The following is a 17,885-nucleotide window of genomic DNA, read 5'->3' as shown; positions in this document are numbered from 1 at the left end:
TTTTCGCCATCGAACCAAAGTCCCTGTAACGGTGTTCTGCGCTTGTAATGCTGATGACGTTGTTCAGGTGGTTGACAACTGCACCAATCACTGGATCCCGTCTACGGATGTACTGCCTACGGCGCACATTTCTAAGCCGAATCAAAAGCTTCAGCTTGTCGGGAATGTCCTTCTTTGGGAAAATCCTTTGTGCTGGAACAGCTGCTTCCTGAGCCGCCCTGACGATGTCGATGACTTTGTCAATGGCCTCATCGATTTTCTCCGGGCGATCCAGATCGTTTAATCAATCTGCTGTGACGTCGATGTCCTGATCAATCCTTCGAGTGAAGGTACTCCAGTTCGCTTTGTCCTAGCAGCGGTGAGTCTTTCCGCCGGAGATACTTGAATGTCAGCATTGATGGTGAAGGTGATCGGCATACGATAATGGCCTCGACATTTGTACCCGGTTGTTCGAGATCACTAGGTCTAAAGTTGAAGGCTTTCCTCGACCAGACGGGTAGCGAGTGGGAGTATCAGACACGTGAATGTAGATATCCGTGGACTCATACAATTGTTGTTAGATACGTCCTGCTTTGTTGGCCCTAGTACAGTTTCACATCCTCTGCCGCGCATTCATATCTCCCACTAGAAAGAAGGGTTCGTCAGTGTTGATGAGCTGGTGGATATCTCGTCTGAATTGACAGAACGCTGCCCGCTGATTTGGATAGTAAACTGCTACAATCCTTACGTGGTACAATGAGTTGTTGAGCTGCAGCCACGTCTTCGTGATTACAGCGGTCTATTTCGTGGGTTTCAAGAAAGTGAAACGGGTGGCCATTGTAGACGTATTTGATGATTAGTTTGCTGAGAGCGAGAAATTGCATTGTCTTGGATTGGCAATTCGAGAGACAGTGGAACTGCTTGCTAGCAAGGCACATAAATTCATCCACGGTGAACAGTTTTGGGGATACGGGCTGCGAGTTTCCCTGGACAACCTGGGAGTACGAAACGTTCGGTTTTGTTATGCTGCCTAGCAGTTGGCTGATGTCGCGATTTGCTACCCTGAGCGCAAATACTGTGGAAATCTTCGCAGATTTGTTCCCGAGGGTCTGTCTCGTCTTCTTTTTGGCCTACAACTCCTGCAAATACTTCCTGCAAAGGCGCGTAGGGCAACCCTTGAAATTCGCTGTGTGGTTCTGGTTGCAGTTTGCACAGCGGATTAACGAACGGTCCTCGCCGACAGCGGAGGCGCTCCTTCCTGGAATTCCGACGTCTGGTGTCGTTCACCACACTTGACGCATTTTGCCTCCAGATGGCAATTTCTCACCCCGTGTCCGTATTGCTGACACCGAAAACACTGGACGGCGTCGGCCTTCTTTTTAGAATAATATCTCCACCACACAAATACGTTGAACAGGGAAGTAACTTTTTGAAGATACGTTCAGCTGCTGGGTGAGAATCGCTGGGTGCTGCTGAACTGCTTGATTTGCTGTTGCATCTGCCGGCAGCATCACCGGATCGACCGACGAAACATTTTGCTGTTGGTTGCTGCAGCGGTACGTATGAACCTGATTGTGAACCACTGGTCTGCAGGAACGGAGGCCCGCTGATCAACCAGTCAGTGAAAGATTTTCGATATCGATCGCTATCGATTTGTTTTGAATCGATGGCAATCGCCATCATCAGATAACAAGATCAAACATTACAGTATCTGGACGTGTTTCCAATCCGGATATTTCCCCACGCGATCCCCCAACTTACCTTTTCCTTAGCGTGAATGAACGTCTCGATGAAGAACGACACCGACAGCTGGGCAGCGATGCACGTAATATCCGGCAGCGCCAGCAACGTCTGCGGAATATGACCGCAAATTTGCCACATGAAGCTGCAAAATGAAACAGAACATACATACATTAGAAAACCATTTCCCATCTAAAGTTCAAACTTTAGTCGGTCCTACTTGAAATACGTGTGCTCGAAGATGTTCCGATCCTGGAGGAAGTGTCGATTGTCCTGCCAGATCCACTCCTCGAGCTCCTTGCTGAGGATTTTGCGTTTCCGTTTCGGAGGCGGTCCTATTCGGACCAGCCCGAGTCCGACCAACGACAGCCCGGATGGACCTACAGCCGACGACGAAGACGGGCACGGTTGCAGCGCGCTGGAGATGGTGGGTTGTTGTACGACGGCACTCAGCGGAAGGCCCACGTTGCCGCCGGCCGTGGCCGTCAGGGCGGACAGTGACGAAATGGACGAATAGGATGATGACGATGGCGAGGGGAGCATCGAGGGCCCCAGCAGGGGACCCGACGGTGGCAGGATGCTCAGCGAGGTGGCTTGGAGTGCGGCCAGCGGTGACGGTGCGGATGAAGATGGAACTCCCGGCAGGGATGGAACAACGCCAACGGAGCTTCGTAGGCTACTCTTAACATCTATATCACATTTACTTAGGGTATTTAGGTTATCTACTACTGATGACACCTCACCGGGATGTTTCTGGATGATTCGGTCAGTCTGGTCGGCATCTCGGATGCACATTGCGGGCAGGACCGGTGCAGATGATGGCGGTGATGACAGCGAGAGTGGGACATTTGAGCCGATGAGGGATTCCGGCGGAGGATCCAAACCACAGCTTTCTTGCGATAAACTGGACGCCCCGATAGATGCAGTGGTGCAAGGTCCACTTCCGGCAAATGGCGACGACGACGTAACCGGTTGTTCACTGGTGCTGCTGGTGGTGGTAGCCGTAACCGGAATCGACATCGAAGTCATGGATGCACCCGAAGTGCACGTGGATGGCTTGCTGACCTGATCGCGCTGGATGTTGGAACCTTTGTTGGAGCGCCACTCGTAGAACAGCATGTACGCGGAGTTGGTCTTCTCGAAGCTGAAATCCAGATACTTTTCCGTAACCGAGTCGTAGGTTTTGCTCTGTAAGAAAAGAAAGCGTTATTATTGAATGATTCATGCTTATTCAAGGAACCGACCGTCATCTCCCCTCCAAAGCACTCAGCCGCAATCTGCGAAGGGTCGAAAAGCTTCACTTCAGCGTCATTGAACAGGAACCACCTCTCCTGGTGGTTCGGATTGCTGTCCTCGTTGCGCTCCTTGATGAAGCTATAGTAATGGCCTCCGTCGGCATTCCCCGTGTGGACCGTCACTCCGACCAGATCGTACTCGTAATGCTCGTTGAAGTCCTCCGAATCCTCTTCATCCAAAGTTTGCTGCTGTTTCTGAATTTCCGCCTTCTCCGCAGCCTCGCTCTTGGCCGACGAAGTTGTTGCATTCTGCGCTTCCTGGCCATCGCTTGAGCTGACCTTGTCTTCCTTACGATCCTCACCGGAAATCGAACCCATTCCATCGGAAGCACTCGATTCGCTGACGTTCCGGGAAGCTGATCGCCTGAGTTCCGACTTCCGCTTCTCTTCCTGGTAGTGCTGCGGCATCAGCGTCTTTTCCACGTACCCGGACATGTCCAGCCGCATCGGGAAACTGAAATGGGTGTTGACCTTCTCCTTCAGCATCGTCACCATGTTGAACGTGTATCGCATCGTGTTGAAGCACAGAATCTGCGGCAATTTCTTGAAGCAGGCACGCTTCTCGGCCCGCACCTTTTTGCCGCACTGGGAACAGGTGTACATGTTGTCCCCTTCCAACGTATCCTTCACCGTTACTTCGTCCAGCGACTCGTGCAGATTACGCATGTCCGCCACTTGACACCGAACCGTGTAGAACTCCTCCAGCGTACGGCTCACGTGACCACAATCCTGTTGAGAGAAAAAAAGCAAACGAAAAAGGTCATTTTGGATCATTCAATCACCTCGCATCGGAGTTCCCCCAATCCCACAAGACTCACTAATGACACGACATTATTGCTGATGACTCCGCAGAACACTCGCTTCACCAGGGTCTTCAGCTCCGGGGTCATCTCCTCCAGCTTGGACACCAGATCGATGAAGAACTCGGCCATGTCCTTCTGCTCGCCGGTGTTCAGCGGTTGGTGGTCCATCTGGTAGACCCGGCAGAACGAACGCGGACAGTAGGCCTTCCGTTCCGATTCCATCAGGTAGGCGAACATCCGTTGCAGCTCGTACAGGGTGGCTTTGTGCTTCTGCGGCGCGTCTGTCGATATGGACAGGATGGCGTCCCGGGTCTGGGGCGTCATGAAGAGATGTTGGATACATGAAGCCATGTAACAGGTTGCGCCCAGGTTGGTGAGACCGACGTAGCCGCACTCGGAACGTCCTTCGTCGCGCGGCCAGTAGTCCCAAGGATACGGCGAGTGGGGTCCGGCGCGATGCTGTTGCATCAATTTTCCATGCAGCATTAGGTAGTTCTTGGGAGCGCTCTTGCACATCTCCACCAGTAGATCGTAGGCCGCAGCCCGGGCGCCGTGACTTTTACACTTGGGCTTGTCGCGATCATCCGGCGAGGGGAGTTCGAACAGCGATTGGAAGATTTTTCCGATGAACTCCTGGCCGTCGTCGCTGAACTTGAACTGCGGATCGAACTTGACCAAATTGGCCATTAGGTTTAGAAGACCGAACAACCCGTCATCCGGACTTCCGTGACGACTTTCCAGGAAGTCCCGGTCCAGGATACTCTTCGACACCTGCCGGCACATGGATTCGATTCCGATGGATCCGGGCTTTCTGCTCAACTCCCCACCGCAGTCTTTTACCAGTTCCGGAGACAGCGAGTCCACCAAACGGCACAACAACCAGAAGTAATCCCGACAGGCAGGACCGTACGGTTCCTTCCCCTCATCCGGCGACAAGTGGTACGCCTGACTCTGGGGACGCATCTTTTCGGCTAGAGGCAACAAGGCTACCAACTTGGACAGCAGCGGAGCCATCAGTTCGTAGTAGGTTTGAGCATTCCCTAGACACATCCGGTAGAGCGCTGCACAGGCTTCTCTCCTAACTGCCGGTTCCGGATCATCCAGGATCAACCGCTGCACCCATGTAAGGTTGGCTTCCACCTTCCACAGCGTAGATCTGACCTCAGCCAGCGAATGGGCATAGCAAACCAGCAAGTTCATCGCATAATGGATGACCTGTGCCCGACCGAACAGACCGGTCTTGAAGTGGTGCGGACTCAACGGATGGGACTCCTCGTTCAAAATGCCCGCTATCCGTTCCAGCGTCGGGCGGACCTCCATCAGGGCCAACGTGTGCCGATTCAACTTCGGAATGATGATGGCATTCTCGTTCTCCGGTTTGAATTCCTCCATCCCCAGCAGACACAGGATCCGCAACAGACTGGCCAGACAATCGTGACGCCACTCGTTCAAATCGTCCCCGTCCTTGGCAACGGGTTGCTTCTGCAGCACGCCCGATATGAAGATCTGGTACAGATGGGCCAGGCCGCCGCATTTGATGAACTGTTCGCTCCACTCGAGCGATGCACTGACCGGACTGCCGGGTAGCTTCGGTGGCGGTGGCAGCTTTGGATGAACTGCCGGCGGAGACAGTTGCGGCTGATCCGGTTGAGACCTTGTTGGAGGGAAGGAGAATCAAGGTTTTTGAGGTTAGAGTTCGAAGTTCAAAAGATCACTTGAAAATTTGGTTTGTGCTACTTTTCCCCGAATGCCGTTTCCCCGGAATTCTTTGTAAAACCACAGTATTTTTGCCTTTCTCGTACACCGAAGTGTACTGAAAGGCTATATGCTCACTCAAAAAACGAATTTTCGATAGAAGGTTCGGAAGGTCAAGTCGCATATACCAATCAACTCAGTTCGACAAATTGAGATGATGTCTGTATGTGTGTATGTATGTATGTCTGTGAGCAAAAAAAAAGTTCACTCACTTTTAAGGCACAAAAAAGTTCACTTCCCATTAGCACATTATTCGGATTATAGCTCGAATCTAACCGGAATTTTACCGAATTGTTTGCTATTGAAAATGGTTCGGATCGGTCAAGGCGTTCCGGAGTTATGACCATTTCGAAGATCCGGACCAGCACCGGTATAACTGGCCGTATATAACACTGAACCAAGCCCCATCATGCGACACATCAAACTGCGGCGATTTTTGTTACCTTTAGCATGATTGACGAATTTTGTGTGAAAATCAATACTGGAGACCTGAATTTTTACGATGTCGGCCAAAAGTTCAAGATGGCGGCTCCAAATTCAAGATTTCGGCTGTTAGAGTTTTGGGCTCTAAAACCAAGCAATATGGGTATATTTGGTATGAAGAAGAAGTCTGGACTCCAAAAATGGCGTCCAGAATTTCCAAAATGGCGGCTCCAAATTCAAGATGGCAGCTGTTTAATGGACAATATAGGTATATTTGATATGGGGAAGATGGTTGGAGTCCAAAAATGACGATTAAAATATTTAAGATAGCATCTCAAAATTCGAGATTGCGACTGTTTAATGGGTGTTTAGGACTTAAACCATGAAAAATGGGTATCTTTGGTATGGGGAAGAAGCAAGGGAAGACTCCAAAAATGATGACCACAATAACCAAGATGGCGGCCAAAATCCAAAATGATGGCTCAAAATTCAAGATGGTGACTGTTTAATAAAGTTTTTAAGATAGCGACCAAAATATCTAAGATGGTGTCTCAAAATTTAAGATGGTGGCTCAAAATTCAAGATGGCGGCTGTTTAATGAAGAATTAGGCTCTAAAAACATTCAATATGGGTATATTTGATATGGGGAAGACAACCGAAATTCAAAAATGGCGACCAGAATGCTTAAGATGGCGTCTCAAAATTCATGATTACGGCTGTTTAATTGAGTTTTGGGCTCTAAAATCATTCAATATGGGCACATCTGGTATGGGGAAGAAGTCTGGAGTCCATAAATGGCGACCAGAATTTCCAAGATGCCGTACTTAAATCCAAAATGGCAGCTCAAAATTCAAGATTGCGGCTTTTTTTCAAGAGTTTAAGGCTCAAATATCAAGAGCCACAAAAACGATATGATTTCTGGTGCCATGAAATGGAAATCTGTGAAACGTATGAAAGTGCGATATTCATCAACATGTCACTTCAGTTTTGTTGAAATGGGTTTTCGAAGGCACGAGAAAGGCGCCATCCCCGCTAGATGGATTAATTAGGGTTTTGTGGAAAAAGAACAAGAATGTTATGCACATTGTTTTCGGGAAAACGGGCCATTAAGGGAAATGCGGCATTCGGGCAACCGGTCTTTGGAGGACTGACGATCGGGGAAAAGTAGCACAGTCATTTTTTCCCCAGTTATTTTTTATTGAAAATAATTCAGATCGGTTTATGTGTTGAAGATAAGATCATGGTTGCGTCTAGATCGTTTGCCATAATGCCGTTTGGTGTTAAGTCATTCGGCATAAAATCATTTGGCATAAGAGTAGTTTGACATAACAGCCGTTTGATGTAATTCTGAATGAAGCTGAATAACAGTCATGCCAAACGACTGTTATGCCAAATGACCGTTAGGCCAAACGACCTTACATCATTCAGCATTATGTCAATCGGGGTAGACCCCCAATCCCTGCCCCTGATCATTCAAAACTTCTAGCACTTACCGGTTCTCCGCATCACCACCGTCCACATTCCCCTCCTTCTCCTTGTCCTCGTCCTTCCGGTCTTCCCTCTTCTCGGGCGACGAACTTTCCGCCCCACTGTTCTCCTTGTTCTCCGCATCCCCTCCCTTCCCATCCACCGTCTCGCAAACGTCCATCTTCCGCTCCCCGGAAGGTGATACGCTCAACTTACTCGGCGATACCATCCCCCCAACGCCGCTATTGCTAACCCCCAGCACCTGGGCCTGCTGCTTGGCCAGCTTCTGGTTCTGCAGCTTCAACGACTTGGATGTGGAGATCTTCAATTTCAGCTGGTTCTTAACCGAGAGGCTTTTCGCACTGCTCGCCGCGGGACCGATGGCCGAACGGGATCCACCGGGCATACCGGATGTGGTGGCCGCAATCGGCACTCCGATCGGGCCGGGATTCACTGGGGCGGCACCGCTTCCGGGACCTCCGCAGCAGCTGCCCATGAACTTGGACTTGCAGAGGCTTTCGACGATGTGCAGCGAGTACATGAACTTCTGGAGATTGCGAGGCTCGAGGATTTCTTGGAGGGTGTAGATTGGGCTGTCGGTGCAGTCCATGTCTATCGTTGGTTCCGAGTCCGGTTGTTTGAAGGTCAGGTTTTTCAGAGTGCTGAGGAACGTGGGGGCTGTTGGAAGCATGGCGAGAATGTCCCAAACTCTTCGGGAGAGCAGTTGGGCTTTTGTGTTGGGCTGGATTCGACCTCCGGGACCGATGAGCTTCATATCGCCTAGAGTTTGCATCAGTTTGAACAGTTGTTCGAAGTAAGGGCTCTTGAGCAGCAACAGGGTTGGAAGACAGTCTTTCGGGGGCGGTGGCAGCATAGACGGGTGGTCGTGATGGTCTCTCCGGCGTCCTCCGCGGCTTCCCATCGAGACGTACACCATTTGGTTGTCTTTGAAGCCGACGTCGGCCAGACTGCGTTCGTCATATTCAGCAGTGATCTCCTGTCCTTGGGTGATAATCCGCAGGGGTCCTTCGCTGAGAAGAAGTCCCAGGACCGCTCCGGATCCAGTACGGGCGGCACTTTCGTTGTGAGCTGTTCTGACCGATCCCTGGATACTTTCCCACCACTTGGCAATCTCGGCCTTCAGATCTGCTACCAAATCGGTCGCGTGGAGATGAAGGACAGACTTCTCTGGAACTCCCGCGGGTTGCAAGACGATCCGTATCGGAGGACCCGGACCCTCATTCCGCAAAGCACTATGCATGCCGACTTCCTTCCCTTCCAGGGCCCATCGTCTTAGATGGTAGGCGTACCTCCTCCGGAACGTCTCCAAGTGGGTGTTCAAAAGCATCAAAGCTCTTTGCACGCACATCAGGGCATTCTCCGAACCGGGTCCTTGGCGGTCCAACTCCTCCACAGCCTGCGTCAAGTGGTTCATACACTGGGCCACGAATTGATTCTCATACTTGAGCTGTTTCTCCATGTAGTAGGTGTTGATGTACTGAATCGCGGTCAACGAAACGTCCGTATTGTGTGCCCTCAGGGCAATCTTCCAAAGGTGCTCCATTCCCACCGTATCGCTCGACTCCTGGCTCTCACTGGGATGGCTGATGATCTCCTCGCGTCCCAAAGTGAACAACTGCTGGAACAATCCAAGCGCTACCATCGAGATTCCCTCCGGCTTCAATTCCGATAGCCTCTTCAAGTACAGATGTTGAATTGCGTTGATCCCCAGGGCATGAGTGTCCCCGCCCTTGACTTGACCCTGAAGCCACGCAAACAGGCAGTCACTACACTCGGGATCATTGGCCAGACACGCCCACAGAGTGTCAACTTGGCTCAGAGTCAATTTGAAGTTCCGGGGGGATCCGACGTCACTGAAAACGGAGGACAGGAACTGCAACCGGACTTGTATCTGTGTTACGTGCGAGTACAGCGGAAATCCGTTCTGGTTCAGCACTATCGTCGGAGTCTCCGACTGCCGGCCAGTGCGACCGGCTCCGGTAGTGTAATGTCTCAGATTGTTGAAGAAATGGTGCATCATCCGGTGGTGACGCTCGGCCCACAGGACGACCTGGTGCGTTGTGACGTCCCGGAACTGCTGGAATGATGCGAAAAGCTTCGGGAGTAATCGCAAACTGGTCACTACGCTACGGTTCTCCGCCAAGTTCTGCAGACAACCTTCGATGAAACGCGTCCGGATGATTTTGTCCGTGTGGAAACAGAGCAAAGTACCGAGGACTTTTTCCGCTTCCAGGGCAAGCGATTCACCCAGTTGACCCTGTAAAAGTAAGAAGACTCATTAGCAAGCACATCCCCTTCATCAAACAAAAGGAACTTACGATCTTATCATCCTGTAGTAGATCCCACAGCAGCGTGTTTCCCGGCTGACAGACGTCAGGAAACCGGAAGTTCGGCGACGAAGGTGCCCCTAAACTTCCGCTGCTTCCACTGGTACTGGCACTGGCTTGCATTTCCTTGGACGGTGCCTGCGGGGTCTTGCCTCCCATGGCCGTCGGAGTCGCCGGGTTCATTTTACCACCTTTGCCGCCGCCTCCTGAGGATGTCGGAGTGCCGCTGCCGGAAACACTTGGCGTTAAAGGATGCGGCCCAATGGGGCCGATGCTTCCGCCGGAGCTGGATAGCCGATCGTGATGGGACCGCGTCAGAGTTATGTTGGGCGTGTTGGTCCGGGCCTGTGGCGATCCGTGAACTATTCCTGGTCCTAAGGAGCGAGGCCGCGGCAGAGGGAATTGCTGATGCAGACACTGCGCTCGTGCTGCTAGTTCCACAAGTTCCTCCTCGCACGGCGAGTCCTCATCGTCAAAATCTCCCATGTTCTTCTCGGATTTGTTGCTCAACGGCGACGAGCAGCTTCCGTCGTTTTCAGTGGCATTCAGGAAATTGATCAAGTGGCCTTCGCTCATCGCGCCCATAAACGGCGGAACGTCTTCACCTACTACAGGACCGCCACTGGGACCCGGTTCCGGACCCACGGGACCAATCGGACCGTGATGGCCGCCCATGTGCCTCAGCACCGAGCTGTGCGGATTGGTATCGCTGCAGTCACTGTCCGGAAGCATGGCCGCCAGCAGGTCGCTGTCTTCCACGTCCGATACGCTTTCGGCCATCTCCTGGAGTTCCTTCCGCGTGAGGCCACTGATCTTCTTGCGCTTCTTGCGGAGCATCTTCTTTCGCATGGCCGAGAACGCTTCGGTCATATCCAGGCAATCTTCCTCGCTACTGGTGCCGGCATCCTCGGTGAAGCCGGAAGCGACCGCCAACGAGCGGCTCATCAGGGGAATGCGCCTGAGAGAGAGAATATTTGATTTATTTTCTTTTCAGCTTGTCATACTTTTAAGCTTCTGATGAGAAACTTTCCAAGCTTTTGATGGGAAACTTTTCAAACTTCTGAGGAGAAGCTTTTCAAGCTTCTGAGAAGAAGCTTGTCATGCTTTTGAGGAGAAGCTTGTCAAGCTCATGAGGAGAACTTGTCAAGCTTCTGAGGAGAAGCTTTCCAAGCTTCTGAAGAGAAGCTTTCGAAGCTTCTGAAGAGAAGCTTTCCAAGCTTCTGAAGAGAAGCTCTCTAAGCTTCTGAAGAGAAGCTCTCTAAGCTTCTGAAGAGAAGCTCTCTAAGCTTCTGAAGAGAAGCTCTCTAAGCTTCTGAAGAGAAGCTCTCTAAGCTTCTGAAAAGAAGCTTTCCAAGCTTCTGAAGAGAAGCTTTCCAAGCTTCTGAAGAGAAGCTTTCCAAGCTTCTGAAGAGAAGCTTTCCAAGCTTCTGAAGAGAAGCTTTCCAAGCTTCTGAAGAGAAGCTTTCCAAGCTTCTGAAGAGAAGCTTTCCAAGCTTCTGAAGAGAAGCTTTCCAAGCTTCTGAAGAGAAGCTTTCCAAGCTTCTGAAGAGAAGCTTTCCAAGCTTCTGAAGAGAAGCTTTCCAAGCTTCTGAAGAGAAGCATTCCAAGCTTCTGAAGAGAAGCTTTCCAAGCTTCTGAAGAGAAGCTTTCCAAGCTTCTGAAGAGAAGCTTTCCAAGCTTCTGAAGAGAAGCTTTCCAAGCTTCTGAAGAGAAGCTTTCCAAGCTTCTGAAGAGAAGCTTTCCAAGCTTCTGAAGAGAAGCTTTCCAAGCTTCTGAAGAGAAGCTTTCCAAGCTTCTGAAGAGAAGCTTTCCAAGCTTCTGAAGAGAAGCTTGCCAAGCTTCTGAAGAGAAGCTTTCCAAGCTTGTGAAGTGAAGCTTTCCAAGCTTCTGAAGAGAAGCTTTCCAAGCTTCTGAAGAGAAGCTTTCCAAGCTTCTGAAGAGAAGCTTTCCAAGCTTCTGAAGAGAAGCTTTCCAAGCTTCTGAAGAGAAGCTTTCCAAGCTTCTGAAGAGAAGCTTTCCAAGCTTCTGAAGAGAAGCTTTTCAAGCTTTTGAGGAGAAGTTTTTCAAGCTTCTGAGGAGAAGCATTTCAAGCTTCTGAGGAGAAGCTTTTCAAGCTTCTGAGGAGAAGCTTTTCAAGTTGCTGATGAGAAGCTTTTCAAGCTTCTGATGAAAAGCTTTTTAAGCTTCTGAGAAGAAGCTTTTCAAGCTGCTGAAGAGAAGCTTTTCGAGCTTCTGATGAAAAGCTTTTTAAGCTTCTGAGAAGAAGCTTTTCAAGCTGCTGAAGAGAAGCTTTTCAAGCTTCTGATGAAAAGCTTTTTAAGCTTCTGAGAAGAAGCTTTTCAAGCTGCTGATGAGAAGCTTTCCAAGCTTCTGAGGAGAAGCTTTTCAAGCTTCTGAGAAGTTTTTCAAGCTTCTGAGGAGAAGCATTTCAAGCTTCTGAGAAGAAGCTTTTCAAGCTTTTGAGAAGAAGTTTTCTAAGCCTATGAGGAGAAGTTTTCTAAGCTTATGAGGAGATGCTTTCCAAGCTTCTGAGGAGAAGCTTTCCAAGCTTCTGAGGAGAAGCTTGCCAAGATTCCGAGTAGAATTTTTCGTAGCTTTTGATAAGTTTTTAAGCATTTAAGTAGAAGTTTTCTAAGCTTCTAATGAGAAGTTTCTCAAGCTTCTGATGAGAAGTTTTCCAAGCTTCTGATGGGAAGCTTTCCAAGCTTCTGATGAGAAGCTTTTCAAGCTTCTGCGGAGAAGTTTTCCAAGCTTCTGCGGAGAAGTTTTCCAAGCTTCTGAGGAGAAGCTTTCCAAGCTTCTGATCATATCATGTTCAAGCTTCCAATAAACTTTCCAAATTGGTAATGTGAACTGTTTCTCGATTATGTAGAAAGCTTTCATACTTACATTTTCTCTTTTAACCGCTGATCAACGTCATAGATGTCCGGTTCAACCTTGATACTGTCTGTAATTGAAAATAAGAAAAATCATTAGAGAACGAATTCCCACAAGTTATAGCACAACTAACCGTCCGTAGTTTCATCACAGCAGTTCTTGTGTCTGGCTTGCTTGCAAGGTGGCGGTGCGGCCACTCCCGAGTCCGACTCGTCCGCATCCATCAAACTAGCGGCGGCAGCCGCAACCACAGCCGCGGCCGCCGTCTTGCCGCCGGAAACCACTGCGGCTGCCGCGGCGGCCACCCCACCCGACGACGAAGACGCCGACGAAGCCCCGGCAACGATGGGTGATGCGGCGGCGGAAATCACCGGTGGTATCCTATGGGGTCGATTGCCGGCGGCAATGCACTTGGCGGCCGCTGCCACCGCTTCCGCCGCCGTCACCGGATGATCCGGATCGGAACTGTCCTCCTCCTGGGGTTCGTCCTCGCTGTTGCTCCCATCGACGGAGACGGAATTTTCCGAGCTGGAAGGGAGTTCGGCTTCCCGGGCGGCTGCAGCTGCCGCTGCCACTGCCGCCGCTTCCCGGAGGACATTATTCTTGGCGAGGTCCATCAGGGTTAGTCGGGAGCAGTCCCGTGCCCAGATCAGCTTGGTGAGGGCGGACGCAATGTAGATGGACTGTTCGGTGTGCTCTTTCGGGTCCAGGCGGGAGAGCAACGAGTACAGGTGGGAAGCCGGACGGGGAGCCAGGTTCTTCACCAGCGATGGAAGAATGTCGTAGATGGGTTTCGAGCAATGCTTAAGTTGGGCCGCCTGCCAGATAAGGGTAATGTGATCTTCGGTAATTTGATTCTCGACGGCCAGGAAGTTCAGCACGATGTGACTCTGCTTGATGACCTCCACGTGCAGATTCGGTCCAAACAGGTGGGAAATGATTTGGTTCTCGGTCAACCAATCGGCCAGCTTCTGGCCAACGACTTCCACCTCGGCCACGGTTTCCGTGGTGCAGATTTCGTTGAACAGATTGATGTGGGCGTTGATTTGAGCCATCCCGGCCAATCGCATGGTCAACGTTGAACTGGTAAAATATTTGAATGCCAGCGCCAGGCCTTCCGTGTCGAATGTTATCTGAGAATCCAGCGGATCCTTTATGGCGGTCCACATGAAATCGGCCATCGATTTGGTCGCCGGGGACCGCAAATCCTGATCCGACAGCTTACACATGTACTGCAAGATTTTGACTCTTATCGGGATGAACAGCTGGATGATCGACCGGTAGTTGATCCAGAGCTTCAGATTGGAAATGGCCGCCGTGATGGCGTGGGCAATGGGAACCGGCAGGTTCGGATGCTCAAAGCAGGCCATCATGGCATCGAACCCACCGGAAGTGCAAAACAGGGAAACATTCCTCAGCAGAAACGCCGGAATTTCGTTATCGTGCAAATCGCAGAAGATGCTCAAGGTTTGCGCTTCCTGCGGCGAGATTTCGTCCATCCTGGCGTGGACTCCGTGCTTGTAGGCCACGTACAGCGGGAAATTCAACAAGAACGCCTTGGATGAAAGCAACAGGAGCTTCTCTACATCCAGAAGCGTCCAGCAATCATCCAGAGTGGGAACCGAATCCGGCTGTTTTCTCTCCTTCTGCTCTTCCGGTTGTTCCGACTTCTCCTTAGTCTCACTATCCTGTCCGGAAGGTTCTTCCTTCCGTTTGGCATCTCCATCCGGTTCCTTCTCGTCGTCCTTTCCATTATTCGAAGATGACGAGGACGATGACGACGACGACGACGATGATGATGATGATGAAGATGATAGCGGTGGCGCTCCTTGGGGTGCCGCAGCAGCTAGCTTCTGCTCTTCGCGATCGAGCAATGATTTGATGTTCTTTAACTGGTACACGGTAAAGTACACGATCGCTTGCACTACCAGATTGAAGCGTTCGAAGTTCTTCGGATCGCGGTAGCAGCACATGCACTGGCGCGCCGGCCAGCACTGGATGTAGCCGATGACGGTTTCGATCTCGCGTTTGGCGAGAAACACCGGATGTTCCGTTTCATTGTTGGCAAGACGGGATTCATCTGCGGGGTAGAGAAAGAGGAAAATGGTCGTTAGAGGGAGTCCAGCAGAAGCTCTTGTAGAAATTCAAGAATCAGACTATGAAATAATTTCAGAAGAAACTCCTGCAGGAGTTGCCAAAAGATCCTGTTGAAATCTGAGAAGAAACGTCTGTAGAATGTCATTTGGTAAAGTTTGCATTATAGAAATGCATTGTTATTTTTCTGCGACATGTCCAGTATGCCAACTGACCGTAATGCCAACTGACCGTAATGCCAACTGTCCTTCATGTCGAATGGCCTTATACCAAACGGCCTTATGCGAAATTACACAGACCTTTCAGCTTAAATAAAATGGTCTGTGCCATTTGGCATAAAGTCGTTTGACATAAGGTCACTTAGCATAGACATTTGGCATAATCGTCATTAGGTATAATGGACCCTGACATAATAAAGAAAGTTGCATTTCAATTAGATTGCCAAATGACCGTTATGCCATGCCTTTATGCCTAGTGACCTTGTGCCAAATCAAGACCAACAATTGAAAAGGCCGCATCAACATTTTGTAAACAAACATTTTTCTGTCGACTCTCCACCCACACACCTCACCACCACTAACAGAAAGCGCAAACGTGAGATGCGTGGGTGCATGCCAGAAGGCCCTAAGTCGTCAGAAACGTGTTTGTTTACGCAATGTTGATGCGGCCTTTTCAATTGTTGGTCTTGAAATGTCTCGCTCCCAAAATAAATGCGTTCATTTGTAACTGTACCTTTAAACTACAAATGGCGTGTTTCATTTCAACTCTAATTCCATCACGTTATGGACCGAGTCACTGACAACGAACTTTGAAGCTACTCGAAAGTTCGGAAAGCATTCTGGAGAAAATGAGCATAGATGACCGTACAATTCGTAGTTGCTACTCTGTGATTGACCAGAGCAATCGAAATTGCACAAGGAACCAACAAACGGAGCTTGTGAGTAGCTTACCGTTCCCAATGTACACCTTCGAAAATTCAAAACTTTATTAAACCAATAACGGCGCCGGCCACGTTCTTACTGTGATCGAGGAAGGGCAGGAATGTTAGAGTGACGTGCGTTGCTACTAGAGCCCGAGATCAACATCTCAACTAAAAAAATATTATAATATGGAACAAATTTACCGATAAATACCCATATCTGTCCTATCGCGGACATCAAGAGAAGATATATATTTTTTTTAAACTGTATTGTAGGATTTCTCGCCAAAACTTGTAGTGACGAACTGTACAATATTTATTTGTCAAATTTAAAGATATGGCTGACAAAACGTGTCGAAGTACGACATACTCTTCAATCCATTTGTGACATGGTAGAATAATATTCTTTCAAACTTTCACAATAAAATAGTAATATGTACCTTCATTTACCTAATTTGCTTTAACGTTGCATTACCATAAAATATGTTTACCAATACCAACACACTCACTGTCTGAATTTATAGCACTCAGGTTTCGAATAAACGATCCGACGTTTGTTCGCTCTCTTTGGATTGAGACTTCAAGCTTATCAGACGTGCTTACTTTAGAGAAGAAGCTCCATCAGTTGCCTGGTTCTTTCTACAGTCCACCCGTTATAACTATAGTTAGTCCGTTCTGCCCTTTGATTACTTTAACAGTGTTATTCAGTATAAATCAAGGATAAATTATTAGTAGCATGATACGAGCTCACTAATTCATGTATGTAACACCAGTGAAATATGCGGGAATCGAAAAGAAAGCTTTGCACCTTTTGACAATTCCACTAGATCTACTTGAAGGCCGAGTTTCAAATACTCCCAGATATTCCCAGTAAACGCTCGAAACCGCTGTGATTGTTTATTGTTAGTTGTTAGATTCTTCACAGTAGCTGGATAAACTTTTCCAATAGCTTACAGTACGTTAGGCTTATTTATTTGTGCAGTAACCTTAGAACCTAATAGATCAAGTTATTGCTAGATACCTTCAAATAAATTAATTCTCTTCTGTCATACCCAACCGAGTAGACGTTGTTCTTCTTTAGTCCCAATACGCTATGAGCCGTAGCAGGTGCTAAGGAAACCACTTTGTTTAGCAGAGAGAAGATTTTTTCGACACGGAATTCAAGATTTTTCTTAACCCAGAGACAACGTTATCATCGTCGGAGATTTCAATCTGAGTGCAATCTCTTGGCAACGCACCTCCTGTGGGTACCTCTTTCCGATTTCTTCTCGATCCTCTATTAGCGCAGCATCACGACAGTTGCTCGACGCGTACTCCACCGCTAGACTTAGGCAGTTGAATGGTGTCAAAAATGAAAACAATCGAATCCTCGACCTGTGTTTCTTCAGCGAGGAAATATCCATGGACGGCGTAGTCATGCAAGCCCCCTCTCCACTCGTTAAAATCTGTCGGCATCATCCCCCTGTGCTAGCGAGAATGGAAATATCCCCTCATATCCGCTTTTGTGATACGGTGGAAAATGTATCCTACGATTATAGGAAGGCTGATTTCAATAAAATCATTTTTTCATTTTCATTTTGCAGCAGTTGGTGGGGCAATAAGAGCGCAAGTCAATCCAATGCCGAAGATCAAGGAGGGGTAATGGCCGTAATAGTCCGTGCGGACCACATGAACACCATCGGAAGGGAAATGGGTATAGGTCGGGGAAAGGAATTGGACTAGACTTGAGACACAATAATGCAAATAATACCGCGAAATTTAATGAAGCATAGGTTTAAAAATTTAATTCATTATCATTGAATCCAAAGCCAAACATGGAATACTTGTAAAAGATAAAATATGCAAATACTAGTATTGATTTGAAAGGTACTTAAGGTGACTTGGTGCATCACAGAATTTTCATAGGAATCATTGACTTTTCAATTTTCAATGATTGTTTGCCTCGCGTTTTTGAAGTGATAAAAAACGGACAATTCTGCAACCACGCAGCAGAAAAAGTATCATCACACTCACCACGAGTGAGCATATGGGATGATACATTTTCATACAAATATGCGCTTTGGTGACTGAGTTTTATCACTTTGAAATTTCGAGCGAGATTTCAATGATGCTGATGACGCACTACGCGTCCTTAAGCCACAAAATTTTTGAATAATACATACAAACTATTCTGAATTTTAAAACT

The 17,885-nt window shown here is 48.8% G+C and overlaps 1 protein-coding gene across 1 annotated transcript in view; it reads right to left on the bottom strand.

Moving 5' to 3' along the window:
* Positions 1-17,885, bottom strand: part of LOC115267180 (ubiquitin carboxyl-terminal hydrolase puf) — a 66,541-nt gene that overhangs the window by 27,037 nt on the left and 21,619 nt on the right. Inside the window, exons 2-9 of the mRNA XM_029874029.2 lie at positions 12,821-14,767; positions 12,700-12,757; positions 9,802-10,768; positions 7,489-9,740; positions 3,833-5,471; positions 2,964-3,743; positions 1,940-2,907; positions 1,741-1,864 (exon numbers count right to left, since the gene is read on the bottom strand). Of these exons, the coding sequence (XP_029729889.2) occupies positions 1,741-1,864; positions 1,940-2,907; positions 2,964-3,743; positions 3,833-5,471; positions 7,489-9,740; positions 9,802-10,768; positions 12,700-12,757; positions 12,821-14,767 (8,735 nt within the window). The remainder of the gene's footprint in view (positions 1-1,740; positions 1,865-1,939; positions 2,908-2,963; positions 3,744-3,832; positions 5,472-7,488; positions 9,741-9,801; positions 10,769-12,699; positions 12,758-12,820; positions 14,768-17,885) is intronic.

The sequence above is a fragment of the Aedes albopictus genome, chromosome 1 (genome assembly GCF_035046485.1).
Source record: "Aedes albopictus strain Foshan chromosome 1, AalbF5, whole genome shotgun sequence".
NCBI classification, from domain to species: Eukaryota; Metazoa; Arthropoda; class Insecta; order Diptera; family Culicidae; genus Aedes; species Aedes albopictus.
The sequence above is the reverse complement of the archived record's forward strand: the minus strand, read 5'-3'. Positions and strand labels throughout refer to the sequence as shown.